Here is a 17,036-nt window from a genome sequence, read left to right on the forward strand (position 1 = left end):
TGTAGTGTTGATCCTTGGTCAATCTCCTGAGTACAATTTCGACTAAATTATATAGTGTTAAGCCTGCGACAAGGGATCACCACTCCCAACAGAAACATGATAGGCCACTTAGAGTCTTAGCATTCACTCAAGAATATGCTAGAGAGGGTAAGCAACCTCCTACGTACGGTTGCCCAATTAGCTTCCTTGATGTGGAACTTGCTGAGTCAAATTTAGAGTCTAACTAAATACGTACACTAATATTATATTAAATAAATAGTGATCATGATTACGAGCAATAAAACATTATCAATAGGTATCGTCCAAATCACTCTAAATTAACCACCAATAGATATTGTTTTGTGAAAAATGGTACAACTTTTGTATTTTTATTTAAAATAAATTAATTATAAGTTTTAGAGATGTAAACATTTTTTTTTGAAAAATGCATATGTATGCAAAACCACCTTTAAAACAAGTTGAGGGCTAAAGTTGTCTAGTTTAGTAGTTCAATGGCCAAAGTCGTTTTGATGGTCATTGAAGCTTGATGGCCACAATCAGACTCGAAATGTTCTTCGAGGAGTGAAAACGAGTTTACCTATAGTGGCAATAATGGTAATTTTTCCAATCTCAAACCTAGCTGTGCCTTGTCTATCAAAAATGTTTATGAGTTAGACTTTGCAGACGTGTATTCATAAAAGTAAGTATGTGTTCGAGTATGCTAGAGTTTGCATCTATAATAATATGCCCTAGATTAGTTGTTATTATTGTGCAAAAGGTACTCTGATCCTTTTGTTATGGAATAAAGGAATCCAAGTTTGTGCTAAGTCAATTATGTTAAGTTTGATCAAATTTATAGAGACGAAAATCAACATATACCACATCAAAGAGGTGTGTGTGTGTATTCAATTAAGCTAATTTGAAGTCCTATATGTTTTTCTTCTTTTTTTCCATAAACTTAATCAAAGTTACTATAATTTGACTTAGAACAAAACTGAATCCTTTATATTTTAGGAGAGAGTACGATGATAGAAGGCTATCGCATCATAATAAAATATATTTCTAACATTCACAAAAAATGAGTAAAATCTCGTTATTATAGAGGATAATATCCCATCTACATGCATTGCCAATGCCATAGATAATTGGTTAAGGTTGTTAAAGTTTAACAGGTACTGTAACATTTTCGTTTTATTTGGTAATTAGTGTTTAATTATAGACTAATTATGTTTAAAAAATTCATCTCACAAATTACGTTCTAGTTATGTTTTTATGTTTTTAGTTTTATAAATAGTCTATATTTAATACTCTATGCATATGTCCAAACATTTGATGTGATGGATGATAAAATTTAACAGAAGTAATCAAATAGGCCTCAGTTTAGGTCTTGTTTAGTTCACCCCGAAAACCAAAAATTTTTCAAGATTTATCGTCACATCGAATCTTTCGACACATGTATGAAACATTAAATATAGACGAAAATAAAAACAGTTTACCTGTAAATCACGAGACGAATCTTTTGATCCTAGACAATATTTGCCACAAACAAACGAAAGTGCTACGGTAGCGAAATTCAAAATCTTTTCGCATCCAAACAAAGCCTTATTTGCACTCGAAAAATCTCTCTCCCTGCACTGCGCACACAGTGTGCGAACTGGGCCTAGCAAAGTCAATGCTGCACGCCTCGGATCACGGCTTGCTGGTACTATCAAACCAAACGAGAACTGTGACTGTGAGTGGCATGGTCCATGTGAGAAAAAAAGATACGCATGGCATGTTCTGGATGTGTACGTAATACGTACGGGCCCAATTAATCGACGCGTGGACCACCACTGTACGTGGCACTGTGTGCAGCGTGCTTAATCTGCGTGATGAGCGCGTTGTACAGTTCATCGATCGTTTCATCAATCTCTACTCGACAAACTCCCATCGACGGATCTCAACTGTTGCTAATCCGGCCGGCCGGGCCGGCTTAATTATTATTGTTGTTTGCTGGTGGTCAACCAAGCTAAGTACAGGACAACAACTAACAAGCACTGAAGCACAGTGATCTGGTTGCCATGGCGACGACTTCTTGCTCCTCTTAAAACATATGTGTCGACCAAGGATCGATTGCCCAGATACTACTATCGTCAATTTTTACCTGCGTGCATTATTGCAATAAAGAATAAACTGAACTTTAAGTCAGAGATGCTTGCATGCTTAGCCTTTATTTTGAGGCCACTGGTACCTCAATTAGACCTGACGATTAACTGAAAAAAATGTCGGGCCAAAAAATTTAGTTCAGGGGTGTTTATTTTTCTTAAAAAAATTTGGGTTTGATCCATCATTTTGTAAAACGGAACTAAACACTATGCAAAATTTTTGGCAAAAAGGTGGTTATTCTCTATTTTGGATTTTGGCATCAGGAGGCAAAAAAAAAAAACCCAAAATGATCCTCAAGAGGCTCTCATGAGACAATAAATTCTGCATTTTGGATAGAACTAAACATGACCCTAAAATTTTTGGCATTTTACATTCCACCATTCCAAAATAGTTGGCTTTTTGCATTTTGTATCTTTTTGAGCTAAACACCCCCTCAATCCCATCTGACGGATCAATCTATTTTTCTCTCTTTTTTAGTTCTTACGTAGAGATTGTTTTTTTTTTGGGGGGGGGGGGGGGGGGTTAGGTTGGATCTCATGGTTCGAGCCCACCTGATGCATTGTTCAGGTCGAGTCGAGTGAAGTAAGATTTTTAAGGGCAGGTCAGGTCGATCGGATGCCTATGTTAACGACATTCATCATCCTTAATCCATCAGTTCATCGTGGCCCTGTGAAAAAAGATCAGATTATTCGGTTATCTCTGAAGGAAATCCGACAACAGGGAGTAGGAAACGATGGTAATGGTAAATAAAATGGTGATCACAACCACGAGGTCTCTGGCTACCAGAACGGCGTGTTCTGGATATATATAGGGCCACGCTGGGGCTAGCTGGTCCACCCTTAGCAGCCGGGGTACGGGAACATGGGTACGTTCCCCGTTCCGGGAACTTCGTCCCGAAACGTGGAACGGGAACATCATGGAACATCGTTCCCAAATGCGGTGGAACACGAATCATATATAGGAGCAATCATAGGAACGTCAGTCTCAAGCGACTATAGAACTTCGTGGTGTGTGTGCATACTGCGCCGTGCCCGTCCGTGAGCGGTCGGCGAAAAATCTATATGGTGATTGACTCATTGGCCTAGACCTACAATGAGCCTTAAGGTTGGAGTTGGACAGCCCTAAATAAAACAAAAATATAATAGTAAATTATATCACGCTAGGAATCGAACTCATTTGGTTCAAAACAACACGTAAAACTACCTGAGCCAACCACTACGTCCCAAACACGTTCCTTTAGAAAGTGGAACGCGTTCCGCAACTTAAAGGAACGAGACGAAGCTATATACCCCCTACGTTCTATAGTTTATGAGAATGTCGTACCGCGTACCACGTTCCCGTACCACGTACCCTATGTTCCGGGAACTTGGCTGCTAAGGGTCCACCCCACCGCCAGGATGGTTCAAGATCAGTGTAGTAGTAGATGGCTCCTTTGTACTGCAATTAATCTGGTGGAGTTGATATGATGTTGGGGTTTATAATTGCTAGAGCAGTTTCAGCCATCCTTGCTGTTGCTGAGCGCCAGCCGCCAGGGGGAAGGATATAATATAATTAACCTCAGCTCAGAGCATGTCCACCAAGAAGCAAAAGAGGACAGTACGTAGTTGGTTGGAAAGGCACATCGTGGCTTGGGCGATGAAGTGACGATTAGTGAAACATCGGTAGTCAGGTGTCAGGTCCATCAGATCAGATCAGGCAGCTATTGCAATGGTTGTCGATCAGCTAGCTAGGTCAGAAAAAACAGTGTTTCAGATGGAGCACCTTTTGCCCTCTAGCTAGATTCACATGTTTGTTTAATTAAGGCATTGTTTAGATCAAAAGGTTTTTGGATTTTGACAATATAGCACTTTCGTTTTTATTTGATAAACATTGTTCAATTATGGAGTAATTAGGCTTAAAAGATTCGTTTCGTGATTTATAGTCAAACTGTATAATTAGTTTTTGTTTTTATCTATATTTAATGCTCTCTATATATATGTGCTGTAAGATTCGATGTGACGAAGAATCTTGTAAAGTTTTTGGTTTTTGGCATGAACTAAACAAGACATATTTAAGTTGGAGTTTACGGAGCAAGCTAAGGCTGATATGATGAGGTGTTTGACCTGAAAAGGGGGGGGGGGGGGGGGGGGGGGGGGTTTGGGAATTGGCAGGTGTACGTTACGCACAGCAGCCATCCGTGACGATTCCGAGGGAGGCTAGAGTTGTTTCCATCTCCACGGTTCGCGTGCAGTCGTTCTCAGCAGTAGACACTATATAGCACTCTTTCAGCGAAGCCACCTTTGGCTCTTGAATTTCCGAGATGGATGGATAGACGATGGCGTCCCGTCCGTCCGGCCGTCCTTGCACGCATGGGTTTTCCTGGGTGCCATTAACTCCTGGATGTTGATTGAGATAATATATACATAGTACTAATATAGTATATATATATATATATACTTATATAGTAGTACTATATATATACTCACAACTTGACAGCCAGCCTAACAGTGTAGTGTAGCTAGGAGCACATACAGCTAGGTAGCTATACTATAATTCGTTCGTTTGCTGTTTGCATATTATACGTTAGGTAGAGATACGATGAGATCCAGAGCGCAGCTAGGCATCGATGAAGGTGCTATATATATATATACTACTCCATGTTACGTACGGTGTATATGAATCTATCTATCTATATCTATCCGACGCAAGTCGCTCACTCTCGCGCCGGCCCGCCCGCGTGCATCCGCATCCGCGCGCTCGCCTCAAAAGGCGTCGTTGGCATCGGGCATGCATCTGCAGGTGATCGAGGAACACGCCCTCCCGCTCCCGCACGCGCGCACACACACACCGCGGCCACGTGCCTCCGTGCGTGTCGGCAAGTCGATCGAGCGGTCGTTCGCTGGCGCTGCCTTTTTGCCGCGGCCGGCCAATATGCATGCATGGCGCCCGATGATGGATATGATATGATATGATCATATCGGACGCGCGCGCGGACCACGCCGAAGCGGACCCATACCATATACGCGCGCCGCCGTCGCTTTCGTCTTCCTCGCGGGACACATGCAATGCACGGGAGATCCATGGACTAGATGGATGATGATCGTGGGCGCGGTCCCGTCTCATGGCCGGAACTAAGCTAGGCCTTGTTCAGTTCCACCCAAAGCCAAAACCAAAAACTTTTAAGATTTTTCGTCATGTCAAATTTTACGGTATATGCATGATTGTATGAAGTACTAAATATAGACGAAAACAAAAACTAATTACACAGTTTTGCTGTAATTTACAAGACGAATCTTTTAAACCTAGTTAGTCCATGATTAGACAATATTTTTTCAAATACAAACGAAATTACTACATGAATCAAACCCAAAAAATTTTTTGAACTAAACAAGGCCTAAGTCGATCGGGGAGTGTCGTCGTTGGTCCATCCCTCGCCGGCGGCTCTCGCTCGCTGCACATTCCTAGAATCCTACCCTAGCCGCTAGAGACATCCATCCTTCCCACAACTACGCGCATCTATCCGATCCATCACGACCATACATGCATTGCATTTGCATGCATAATGTCATGCCATGCTACCTCCGTTGTCTCTAGACTTGACGAGAACCTTCAAGATTACGGCACGTCGTCGTCCGGCGGGCGGCCGGCGGCCTTCTGCATGTTTTATTTCCCCAGCAAGTATTTTTATTTTATTTTTTAACATACTTACACCAAACTTGCTAAACCGCTGCAAAAGTCAAATTAAAGAACCCAAGAAGCCAAACTAAGTCACCAAGTTTGCACCAGCAGCCGTATGTGTGTGTGTTTGTGTGTGTTTTTTTTCATCTCCTCACTTGCTTGCGTGGTCCAATAAATTAATGGATCAAACTTTTTTTCCCTTTAAAGTTAGCTAAAATTTAGACAATATTACCTGTTTGGAGCAGCAAGAGTTAAAATAGTCTAAAATTTAGTGACTGAATTTATAGACCATCAGATCTAAATAAAACCTTACCTGTAGTCTGCAGAGTGAGACGCACACACCACACTCCTATCCCCCTAAAAAAAGCACGCAGCTGGCGGCCAACGGAAAACAACGTCAGCTTCAGGTGACGACTTTTCGTTGCTTTCAACCAGGAATGGCAACTTGCCAAGTACACGACAAGTCGAGAAACCGAAAAAGATTTTACAACAACTCTTTTTTTTTTGGTAAACAGCCCTGTTCAGCAGCAACTATGTAAGAGAAGAGAGAGAGCTAACATCAACTGCAAAAAAAAAAAAAAAAAAAAGGTTAGCGAAGGGCGAAGAGGCCCAGTTGGGATGTTCTAGCTAGCCCAATCCAAAAGTGAATCGATAACTGAAGAACCATTTTTGTAGGCACTTATAACTGTAGTTTGTTGCTTCGACATCGACAGCTGCGTGTATAATATCTACAGCTAGTTGCCTAGTTTGTTGCGTCGACATCGACCGCTGCGTGCATAATATAGTGCCTTCATCACAAATTACAATACATTCCAAGAAAAGTTTGATCAAAATTATAAAAAAAAATTATAAAGATTTGTAATATCAAATAGATATACTATAAATACGATTAATAAAAAGTCTAATAATACTTAGTTAAGATTATAAATGTTATATAAATTTGATCAAACTTAAAATACTTTGACTCTTTAAGATTTTTCGAATGCTTTGTAATTCAGGACGAAGGGCATGGGTTCAGGAACAAGCGGAGAGCAATAGGGACGTGTGCCTCGTTTTTATTTAGCTTCAGGCAGGCTGCGATGCTTTTCCGTTTCCGTGCACGGTCGCTCTCCATGAGACCAGAGGCGTGCTCTGCTCAATAGTTCCAGAACCATGGCGTGCCTCTGGATGGATATTGGAGTGGACTCCCCTAGTCTGATAGCGTCCTACATTCCAGCTTTCGGCTTCGGGAGTGCTGCTACTTGTACATTTCAGCCCCTTGTTCTTCGGAAGATACACGTCGCTGTCGACGATTTGAAGAGACTTTCACAACAAAATTGCAGCAATGGAGAAAGAAGCTAGTACGTACTAATAATAAAGGATTATGGGTGGCTGTAGTGGGACAAAACCGGGGCCTTGGATGCTGCTTCATGTCATGGCATAACTGCAAGATGACCACCACATATAATACAGCTAACTGCTAACATATTACTAAACACAAATCAAATCAAACGTCTGGGCTGAACTGATAACGGCCAGATGGTAGAGCCCAAACTGGTGGCTATGGCTCCAACACAAGACGAGTCTAACACAGTTCAGAGTCCTGCAGTATAGGTGGCTTCAGCAGGGCTGGAGAAGCCGCATGTTAAGGTACACCTGATCACAGATTCACAGGTAAAGAATCATTTCTGTATGCATTTCTTCCACGGGCCATCTATTTTACAAGTTTGAGCAACATCCCCCTACTACCAGGTGTTACAACATTTCCCCCTTGAGCACGTCTTGTCCCCTCTAAAAACTAGGAACAGAATCAGAACCTATCCTCTTCTAGCGGGTTTCCACGCACGATGAATATGGGTAAACGAAAGAACGTATTTGCTTGCTGTGCTGCCTTCACATCACGATGCGGAGGACGGCGAGGCCGACGGCTGAGATCGAAACAATGGTACCTATGCAGTACTTGATGACATCGTACTTTGCTGCCTCCAACTGGGCCTTCAGTGAGTGAATTTCCTGCATATGGCGGCAAGACATTTCGGTTGGTCTCCAATGTAAACGATGATACAGAAAGCACATACAGGAAGCCTTAGTTTATTGCCACTCACCTTGTCAAGCTTTGTGGTAAGCTCAGTAGTTTCCTCATTCTGCTTGGCAAGTTCATCACGTATGCGCCTGGAGCAATGTTTCAATCAGGGGTCATAATCACACACATGACAGTTTGAGCACCAAGGCATAATACTAAAAAAACATCTATCGTTGTTCAGTCATTCAGAACTATGACATTACTGCAAAGTGTAACTCATCAGAAGATACTATAAAAATTCCTTCAAAAGGCTCAAAGGAGACTGGATAAGAGCAAGAACATTCTGCCTGTTAGTAGTGGCATTCATCTGGAATTGTTCTATAAAAATGAGTTTTTTCCGTTACATTAAGACCGCATGCAATGATGCAAGACACCACTAGAAAATATAGTGGACATGCCAACCTGACAATGTGTGTTCAAGATCTGAACATTCTGTATACTGCTGACCAACTGATGGTTGCATCTAAGAGAGAACTATGAGCATCTCAACCAAAGGCATAAGGCCAAACTACTATAATTTGAAAACATAAGAATTATAGATGGATCCACAAACCTTAAAACCTGAACATGAATGCCTTTTCATACGCAAAGGTGAGCAATGATAACTAAAATAAGCAGGCCAAGCCAAATTTGGTTCAGATCCAGCCGCTATAACGTTTTTTTATAATGAGCAAGTTAATCATTCTTGATTCTGTTTGTTCCATACACAAATTTGTAGAAAGTATTGATTCTTATGTTTTAGTGATCAAGTGCAGCTGGTAGCCAGATAATAGCAAAAGAACTGAACAGTACAGAGAGCATATCTAAATAGAGACAAATGATCTTACCCTCTTTCAAGGTTCAGATCCAGCCGCTGCCCTGCAGTGACCTTGTCAATCTCATACCTGTTTCACATAATGAACAATTAGACTGAGTATGTTCATTCAGATTCCTGATATAAACAGCTCTTGAACTTAATACTGACTTTAGTTCACTCCTCATCTTATCAATGTCTCCACGAAGTTTCTCAGTCTCCCGCTGTAACAAAGAGAAATGGTTTTCCTACAAAAAGGAAAGGACCTTTTTAAGCGAAATAATCATTACAAATAAGAATAAGTACATGACGAAGTACTCAAGACAACAGTTTTGAATACTGAAAATGTAAAGAGATAAGCAGCAAGACGAGGACATGTGAACTGCAATCCATGCAAAGACAGTGCAGAGAAAAAGCAAGAACTATTTTTAGGTTAGTGGTTTCAATCATCAAATTGAAATCTGCAATTCTGTATCATTAAGTACGGCTAAAACATTGTGGAGCACACAACAACGACAAGCCTTTTAGTCCCAACTCCCAAACTGGGATCACAGTGAGAAAAATCCAGCATCATGCATACAAACTATAGTATTAGATATGTAGCACCTGGCTTTTAAATCATAGACAGAATTTCTGAAACTCCACTCTCTGAAAAAGAGTTATGAGTAGGTTCTATCAAAAAATGCATCAGAATCGTCCTCCAAACTAGATAATGGATAGTATATTGCAAACATGACGGTAGCTGAAACAATGACACTTATAATAGTTAAATATGATTGCAGATGAGCAGAACAAAACGATTCCACTATAAATCTAGGAGATCAAAGTCTTAGTCTATCTCAAAAATAATGTATCATAAGATGAGCAAAACATTAGATAAGATAAGTCCAGCCAATGAGCACAATCAGCAAGACATCTTGAAGTTCAGGGAACACAATAACATAATAAAATATCAGCTACTCAATTGGACGGGGAGTAGGGATTAACTTAACCAAGCACTAATATTTCTCAAGTTTATTTTCCAAAACATTATTAAAAAAACAGTAGACTGCGATTTGCAGTGTCTGTGGCTAAAAATTGAAGATTCTATTGCCGATAGCTAAGCATTCGTTATACACTTATACTTGACATCGGGGCTGTTTGAAAGTACAAATAAATATTTCGTTAGATAAGAATAGAATGTATGAGAACAGAATTCTCTTCTGCTTGAAAGTACAAATAAATATTTCATTAGCTAAGAATAGAATGTATGAGAACAGAATTCTCTTCTGCATAGCAAAGGCATTCTACGGAAGTATAAATGACATGGTAGGAAACTCTAAAAATGCAGGCACTAGCTTCTGGAAGCGCCTATGAACGAACAGGCCACAAGCTTGAAACTAACTGTTGAAAATAAGAAAAAGCGGCGATGCCTAGCAATCTTAATTAATTCAAATGCACATATCCCATGTTGTAGTACTAATAACAGTTTTCGAAATGGAAGATTATTTTATTCCTCCCCAGACCCCAGCTTTACTGCTGGTCTCAAAGATAAGGCATTTCTCTCCAAAGGCTCAGAGAGGTAGCATATGTCCATCCCTTGTCGTGGGTACCACACTAACATTTTATATGGATGTAGGCTGATTTGAGAAAGGGTGCTGTAACCGATACAAGGCAAGCAGCACATCTGATAAGCCTGGACTAATGTAACTTGATGATTTGAGAATAACTTCTACAAAGCAAGCTCAGACCAGTAATGTTAACTCAAAACAAAAAGGTCAAGTGTTAAGACATGTGAGCAAAATGTACAAATCTCACTGTACTTAAGATGATAAAAATAGTCAAGACATAACACCCACAATAATCTGATACCCATAAAAGCACAGATATATGGTTATTTAAAATGAGTGATCTCAACCCATAATCCCCATTCGCACACATCTATTCCACAAACTATATCCCCATTGTGTTAATAAGCAGCTCTAAATCAGGTTGTACAAACCTTCATCCAATCACCCCTGTACTGCTCAAATGAACAATCTAAAACAAACCAGAGAGGAAGCAATGCTAAGTGCCTCCGCACCCAAAAGGCCTAAAAAAATTACAGAGTAAGAGCTGCAATCAAGTCCAATTTTAAGCCAGCAACCATTTATGTGGATCATGTACAAGGTCCCAAATTAAGTTCAACGAAAATCCAGGGACAGACATTTCTCATTATCTAACATTTAAACTTCCAACCATACCTGCGAGCTCTGTACTTGCGACTTGAACTTGGAGATATTGGACTCCTGCAGCATCTCACTCTGCAAAAGCCAAGCAAGACCACAAAATGAGGAATACAATTAACCAACACTAAGAAACAACCGATCACGCAATGTCAAAGCCGCTACCTTCTGCATCTCGGCCTTGGAGACGAAGGACTCGGAGATGCTCTCGAGGCTGTCGTTGAGGACCTCCGTGATCGCGGAAGTGATCGCCTCCGCCTGTTTGGTCGGCACGCCCTGCGACTCCAGCTTCCTGACCTGCAGCGACACGACCATCCCAGCGAGCAGGCGTACCCGCGTCAGCAACTCGACGGAGCATTCCGCCGAACACCTCTCGGGCGCGCCCCGAGCATCGGCGGAAGCAGAAAGGGAACGGAAGTATGGTAAGAGGGGAGCCCGGGCGTTTTGGCTTACCAGGGCGAGGGTGTCGACGAGGAAGGCGCGGCGGCCGTTTGTCTTGACGAGCTGCGAGATGGTGCGGGGGCAGGGCGCGGCCGCCGCCCACCGCTGCGGCCACTGCTGGTGCCCGTGCAGGAGCAGCGCGCGCCTGCAGGCGACGGCGGCGGCGGCCATCTCCTCCTCCTCCTCCTACCCCCACGCGACGCGGCGGTGGACCGGGAGGCGGCGGCGGCGGCGGCAGCGGCGGAGGCGGAGGGGTCGGGGACGCGAGCCGGTGGGGAGCGGTCCGGGGGCCGGGCTATACGGCTGGGCGGGTGGGTGGTGGGCGATTCGGGCGGCTCGGCTTCGTTCCCGGAGAAATTGGAGGAGGTGGCCGTGGCGCTAATTTGGGAAAGGCGAGGGGGGGCGGCGGTGCCTATATGCGGAGGCGTGTAGGCGAGGGCCGAAACCTTGGGGAGGAAGAAGACGCGAAGCAAGGGTAAAAGAGGAAGAAAAGGGAGACGGTTTTTCTTTTCTCTTTGGATAATTTTGGATTTGGATTTGGATTTGGACTTGGAAAAATACGAAATTTGGAATGGATTCCCCTAATCCCCTTTGCCGCGTTGTGTGTGTGTGTGTGTGTATGGAACCAGTAGGCAGTAGGTACACGGGATCACGTGTAATTTCTTCGTCAGTTCTGAGGCCAAGTAACCGTGTACTTGTAGTCGTAGAATCAATGAATCATGGTCACAGTTAGGTAGAGAATTCGATACCAAGCACTTGCGACATGGATGATCTACTACCTTTTGTTTTTGTTATTTATATGTAAACTAAAATGTAGTATTTGCAATTTACAAACAGATACAAAAAGAGCAGAAGAAAAAAAGGTCTGGGCCTTGGCTTGCTCTGGGCGTGGCGAATCAAGAGGCGATGGAGTCCCCAGCCTGGTCCACGCTGGGAAGCGGACCCGACGCGAACCATTCCAATCTGGCAGTTGCATGCAATCACCAGCCCACCAGACGCGCACGCAAACGCAAACGCCGGGCGATGGATTCGCTGGATAGAGATCGGGTTTGGATTGCGTCGCGCAGGCGTGGGCGGTGGCATCCAGACCGACCAGCCGGGCGCGGGCCATGCGGTTCACGTTTCCGATCCCATTCCCAGCAAACGAGGCGCGCCTGCTGACCGCCGTCGTCTTTTGCCTCGCCGGGCGGCGGAACGCGGAAACGCGGCGCAGCAATAGGCCTTGTTTAGTTCCTAAAAAATTTTGCAAAATTTTTCAGATTCCCCGTCACATCGAATCTTTAGACGCATGTATGAAATATTAAATATATACGAAAATAAAAACTAATTACACAGTTTGGTCGAAATTGACGAGACGAATCTTTTGAGTCTAATTAGTCTATGATTGGACAATATTTATCAAATACAAACGAAAATGCTACAGTGTCGATTTTGCAAAATTTTTTGGAACTAAACAAGGCCCAAGACGCGGCCCATGGCCCAAGACAAGATTCTCGGCCTCCCCTTGTCCCAACCCTGCCGTTGCGTTCGCCGAGCGGGGACGTGGGAGGACACACGTGTCCATCCGATTCACGACACGGTACTATTATCGAAAATGAACCATTCGAATTGATAGGTGTCCATGTATGTACCGACACTATAAATCGGACGAACAATTTACCAAAGTTTGCAATCCATTTGTCAAGTGAGGCCTTGTTTAGTTCGCAAAATTTTTTGTTTTTGGTACTGTAGTATTTCGTTTTTATTTGACAAATATTGTCCAATCACGAAGTAACTAGACTTAAAAGATTCATCTCACAAATTACAGATAAACTGTGCAGTTAATTTTTATTTTCGTCTATATTTAATGCTCCATGCATGCGACCAAAGATTCGATGTAACGGGGAATCTTGAAAAATTTTACGAACTAAACAAGGCCCTGAGTTGGATTGTCAAGCAGTAGTGTTGTCAAGTGAGCCATGCAAATACTCCCTCCGTCCCTGAATACTGTTATTTCTAGGAGAAAATTTTGTCCACAAATACTGCTATTTCTACTAGCATATTCAGTCCACCAACCCATTTAATTCTCCTCGGAACTTGCGTGGTCCACCAACTCATTTAATTTCTTCTAAGGAGTAGTACTTTGGCGCATGGTAATTGGTTGAGTCTGTTCAGTTGACATTAAATGCAGCTCGTTGGAACCAGAGAATCATGACTTAACGTGCATGATTAAATGATGCAACCTAAATTAATTAAGGGTAGAATGGTCTTTTGTTTGTCACACTAATCTGTCTGAAATCTGCTAGAAATAGCAGTATTTGGTGTGGGGGTACAAACCCCTATACCCTTACGGCTAGACTTGGGCCAGGAGGCTTGGCCCATTACGAGACGAGTTCAAGGCTTGATCCGACAACCTGGAGTTTCGCGCAAGGAAACAAGATGTGGAGATCAAGCAGGATTCTAGTCGGTTAGAATAGGAATTGATATCGAATTATCCATGGCAATTGTAACCGACTAGGATTAGTTTCCAGATCTGTAACCCTGCCCTCCGGACTATATAAGGAGGGGCCGAGTTGGCGTAATACCTACGTCCTGCGTCGAGTTGGCGCATGGTATCAAGCTCTTGGAAGACATACACGCTGGATCCTGCGGCAACCACGCCGCATCTAGAACGCTGGTCGGAAAGGCTTTCCGAGCAGGTTTTTATTGGCCAACCGCGGTCGGCGACGCAGAAAAACTGGTTCGGCTTTCCTCCACCCTGGCGGCCTCTTCGGACTCGGCGAGCTCCTCATGACCGATAAAGTGATCCCCGCGTTGGCGCCACACATACACGTGTTGGCGGCCATCACGGGGACGACCCTCGATCTCTTCTACCTCGTCGTCGGAGGCCGCCCTGGTTTCCTCCTCCTGGGCTGCGTCACCCCCGGTGGTGGTCCCAGGCGCCACCGTCCCTTGGACCAGACCTGGGGAGCCCGCAGCCGGAGAGGCTCCTGCTCGGGGCGGCAGGGGGACTTCACTCCCCCCGGCAGGAGGAGCGGTCGGAGACTTTCCCTTCTCCGAGGAGTCAGTTGGGGGAGCCTCCCCAGCCCTGGTCGGGCTGCTTGTTGTAGTAGGCGCCGCGCTCGGGAGCCCCTCCGTGCTCCCAGGCGCGACTGCAGCTGTTGGCTGCTCTGTGGTCTGGGGGGCCGCATCCCCAGAACCGCGGGCAGGCTCGCCCGTTCCCTGGCCAGCAGTTTGGCCAGGGTCGACATCCGATGCCGCACTACAGGAACAAAAGTTAAAAAAAAAAAGAAAAAAAAAAGAGAGAGGAGTCCAAAATACGTAAGTTGAACACTTACAGGTCTGACCGCCGATGGGTCGCGGTGAACCTCCTCCTCGCCCGGCCGGTCGGCGCCTGTGCCCCCACCTCGGCAACTTGCGGGGCAGCCGCGTCGCTGGCCACTCGATCAGTGGCGACCGGCGCAGCGTTTGGGCGGTCCCGAGGCCGTCGGACCAGCGACGGCGCAGCCTCCTCGTCGTCCTCGTCGTCGTCGACGATCCGCACGAGCCGACGACGCTTCGGCGCTTGGCTGCTCTCCGCCGGTAGGTCTGCCGGCAGCTCCGGCGTTGGCAAGGGATTCGCCGGCAATGGCCTTTTCCCCGCTACCCTCTCCTCGGAGGTCAGGACGGGGCGGGCTCGGTCTTCTTCCGACGGGACCTCTCCCACAGGATCTTCCATCCCCGGTGCCAGTGATGCGTACACTACGCACCGGTCGACATCACCGACCTGCAAAAGCAACAGAGGTGAGCTAACTGCAGACGACATAAGAATGATCAAACGGGCTATGCTACATACCTTTGGTGCTGGTCGTCCTAGTTTGAAGGCTTGCACCCGATCACTGCTACGGGTGAAGCCCCCATCGGCAAAGTTAAACAGCTCGTTCAGCAGCTGTTGTACCTCCGCCTTCTCCAGGATCTCCGACCGCATCCTGGTCGGGTCTGCGCTTCCGGCATATTCATACGCCGAGTGTACCCTCTTCTGGCAGGGCATCACCCGGCGGCAAATGAAGTTGCCGGCCACGCTAAACCCGTCCAGGCGCGACCAGTCGATCAGCTTCATCAGCTCCGCCACTTGACCGTCGTACTCCGGGCGGTCGCTCCAGCTCGCCCTCTTCTCGGGAACGTACCCCACGTCGCAGAACGTGGAGCTGCCCGGTTCCTCCCTGACGTAGAACCACCTCCTGTACCATTCGGTCAAAGAGGTGTTCCATGGGCAGTGTAGGTAGCGGTTCTTCATCCCATCACGAAGGTTGAGGTATACTCCACCTGCAACCTTGGAGCCTCCAACTGCTCCCTTCTTCCTCAGACAGAAAAGGTACCGGAAAAGATCAAAGTGCGGCTCTATGCCAACATAGGCCTCGCACAGATGGATGAAGGTGGAAATAAGGAGAATCGAGTTCGGGTGCAGATTGCAAATCCCGATCTCATAGTACAAAAGAAGACCCTGTAGAAAGGGATGAACAGGAACACCAAAGCCTCTCTTGATGAAGTCTTCAAAAACGACGATCTCACCGGCGCGAGGGTCGGGGTAGCTCTCCCCTTCCGGCGCCCTCCAGCCGCCGAGCTCTGCGTCGTGCAGAAGCCCCATGTCGACGAGGTCACCAAGAGACTTTGTGGTGCTGCGAGATTTTTTCCACTCCTTGGCCATCAGTTCGGCCCTCTTCCTGGAATCGCTCTTCGCCATTAGAGGTGCGAGTGCGCGCTGGGCTAGGAAAGTGCAGGAGATTGGAGAAGATGAGAGCGGAAGATTTGACGGCAATTGCAGGAGAAGCGGTACAGGAGGTCCTATTAGGCCCTTATAAACCCGCGACCCCACCTCTCCCACTTCCTGTATTCTCGGGAAGTGGGCAGGCCATGCGGCGGACGCGGCGTTTCAGTTTACAATGATTATAGGCAATTAATGCGGCGGAGTTTTCGTACCAATTGATGGTTTCCTTTTCTCAAACCATGCAAAGAGCGGTTGTACAGTTGCCAGGCGCGGCTTTTCATGCATCCGTCTGACATATCGTCAGGAGACCCCGTCATGTCAATTTTAATGGGAAAGACTTTTTCAAAAGTAAGAAGACACATACGCCAGTGAGTCAGCAATCCGGGGACTGCACCGACCACCGAGCACTCGACGCTCGGGGACTGGTCGCCCAGTCTATCAGCTCGGAACTTCAGGGACTGCACCGACCACCGAGCACTCGACGCTCGGGGACTGGTCGCCCAGTTTATCAGCTCGGAACTTCAAGGACTGCACCGACCACCGAGCACTCGACGCTCGGGGACTGGTCGCCCAGTTTATCAGCTCGGAACTTCAAGGACTGCATCGACCACCGAGTACTCGACGCTCGGGGACTGGTCGCCCAGTCTATCATCTTGGAACCTCAAGGACTGTACCGACCACCGAGTACTCGACGCTCGGGGACTGGTCGCTCAGTCTATCGGTTCAAGGCTTTAAGGCACGTACCGACCACCGAGCGTGATATGCTCGGAGACTGGTCAATTAGTCTATTCAATCGCAGACGAGCATGATATGCTCGGGGACTGGTAAAATCAATTTTTTAGACCTTGCTACAAGGCTCATACTTCGCCTTCCAGCAAGCTCGGGGACTACATCGGTACGATGCATCTTGCGATGCATCTCAGTCTCAAAACTACTTTGGGGAATTTTCTTTTGACCCTGGCACCACGTGCCTACGTCACCTACTACCAGGCTCGGGGACTAAGTGGGCACACTTCACCTTGCGGTGAA

At 45.6% G+C, this 17,036-nt stretch overlaps 1 protein-coding gene across 1 annotated transcript; it reads right to left on the reverse strand.

Annotated features, from left to right (window-relative positions):
• On the reverse strand, positions 7,365–11,716 carry LOC8065618 (protein FMP32, mitochondrial). Its single transcript, XM_002438962.2, has 7 exons — positions 11,294–11,716; positions 11,006–11,137; positions 10,859–10,918; positions 8,808–8,884; positions 8,671–8,727; positions 7,866–7,932; positions 7,365–7,773 (listed from the first exon to the last, which is right to left on the reverse strand). Exons 1-7 carry the CDS (start codon positions 11,450–11,452, stop codon positions 7,654–7,656), a joined length of 672 nt encoding a protein of 223 aa, XP_002439007.1. The 5' UTR covers positions 11,453–11,716; the 3' UTR covers positions 7,365–7,653.

Source organism: Sorghum bicolor, chromosome 10 (assembly GCF_000003195.3).
Source record: "Sorghum bicolor cultivar BTx623 chromosome 10, Sorghum_bicolor_NCBIv3, whole genome shotgun sequence".
NCBI classification, from domain to species: Eukaryota; Viridiplantae; Streptophyta; class Magnoliopsida; order Poales; family Poaceae; genus Sorghum; species Sorghum bicolor.

Bases quoted from the DNA above. Each gene is read 5' to 3' on its own strand.
- LOC8065618 (XM_002438962.2), bottom strand. From the start codon at position 11,452: ATGGCCGCCGCCGCCGTCGCCTGCAGGCGCGCGCTGCTCCTGCACGGG. The intron at 11,138-11,293 runs GTAAGCCAAAAC...GTGTCGCTGCAG, and splicing joins TCGTCGACACCCTCGCCCTG to GTCAGGAAGCTGGAGTCGCA. The intron at 8,885-10,858 runs GTATGGTTGGAA...TCCTTTTTGTAG, and splicing joins CGCAAGTACAGAGCTCGCAG to GAAAACCATTTCTCTTTGTT.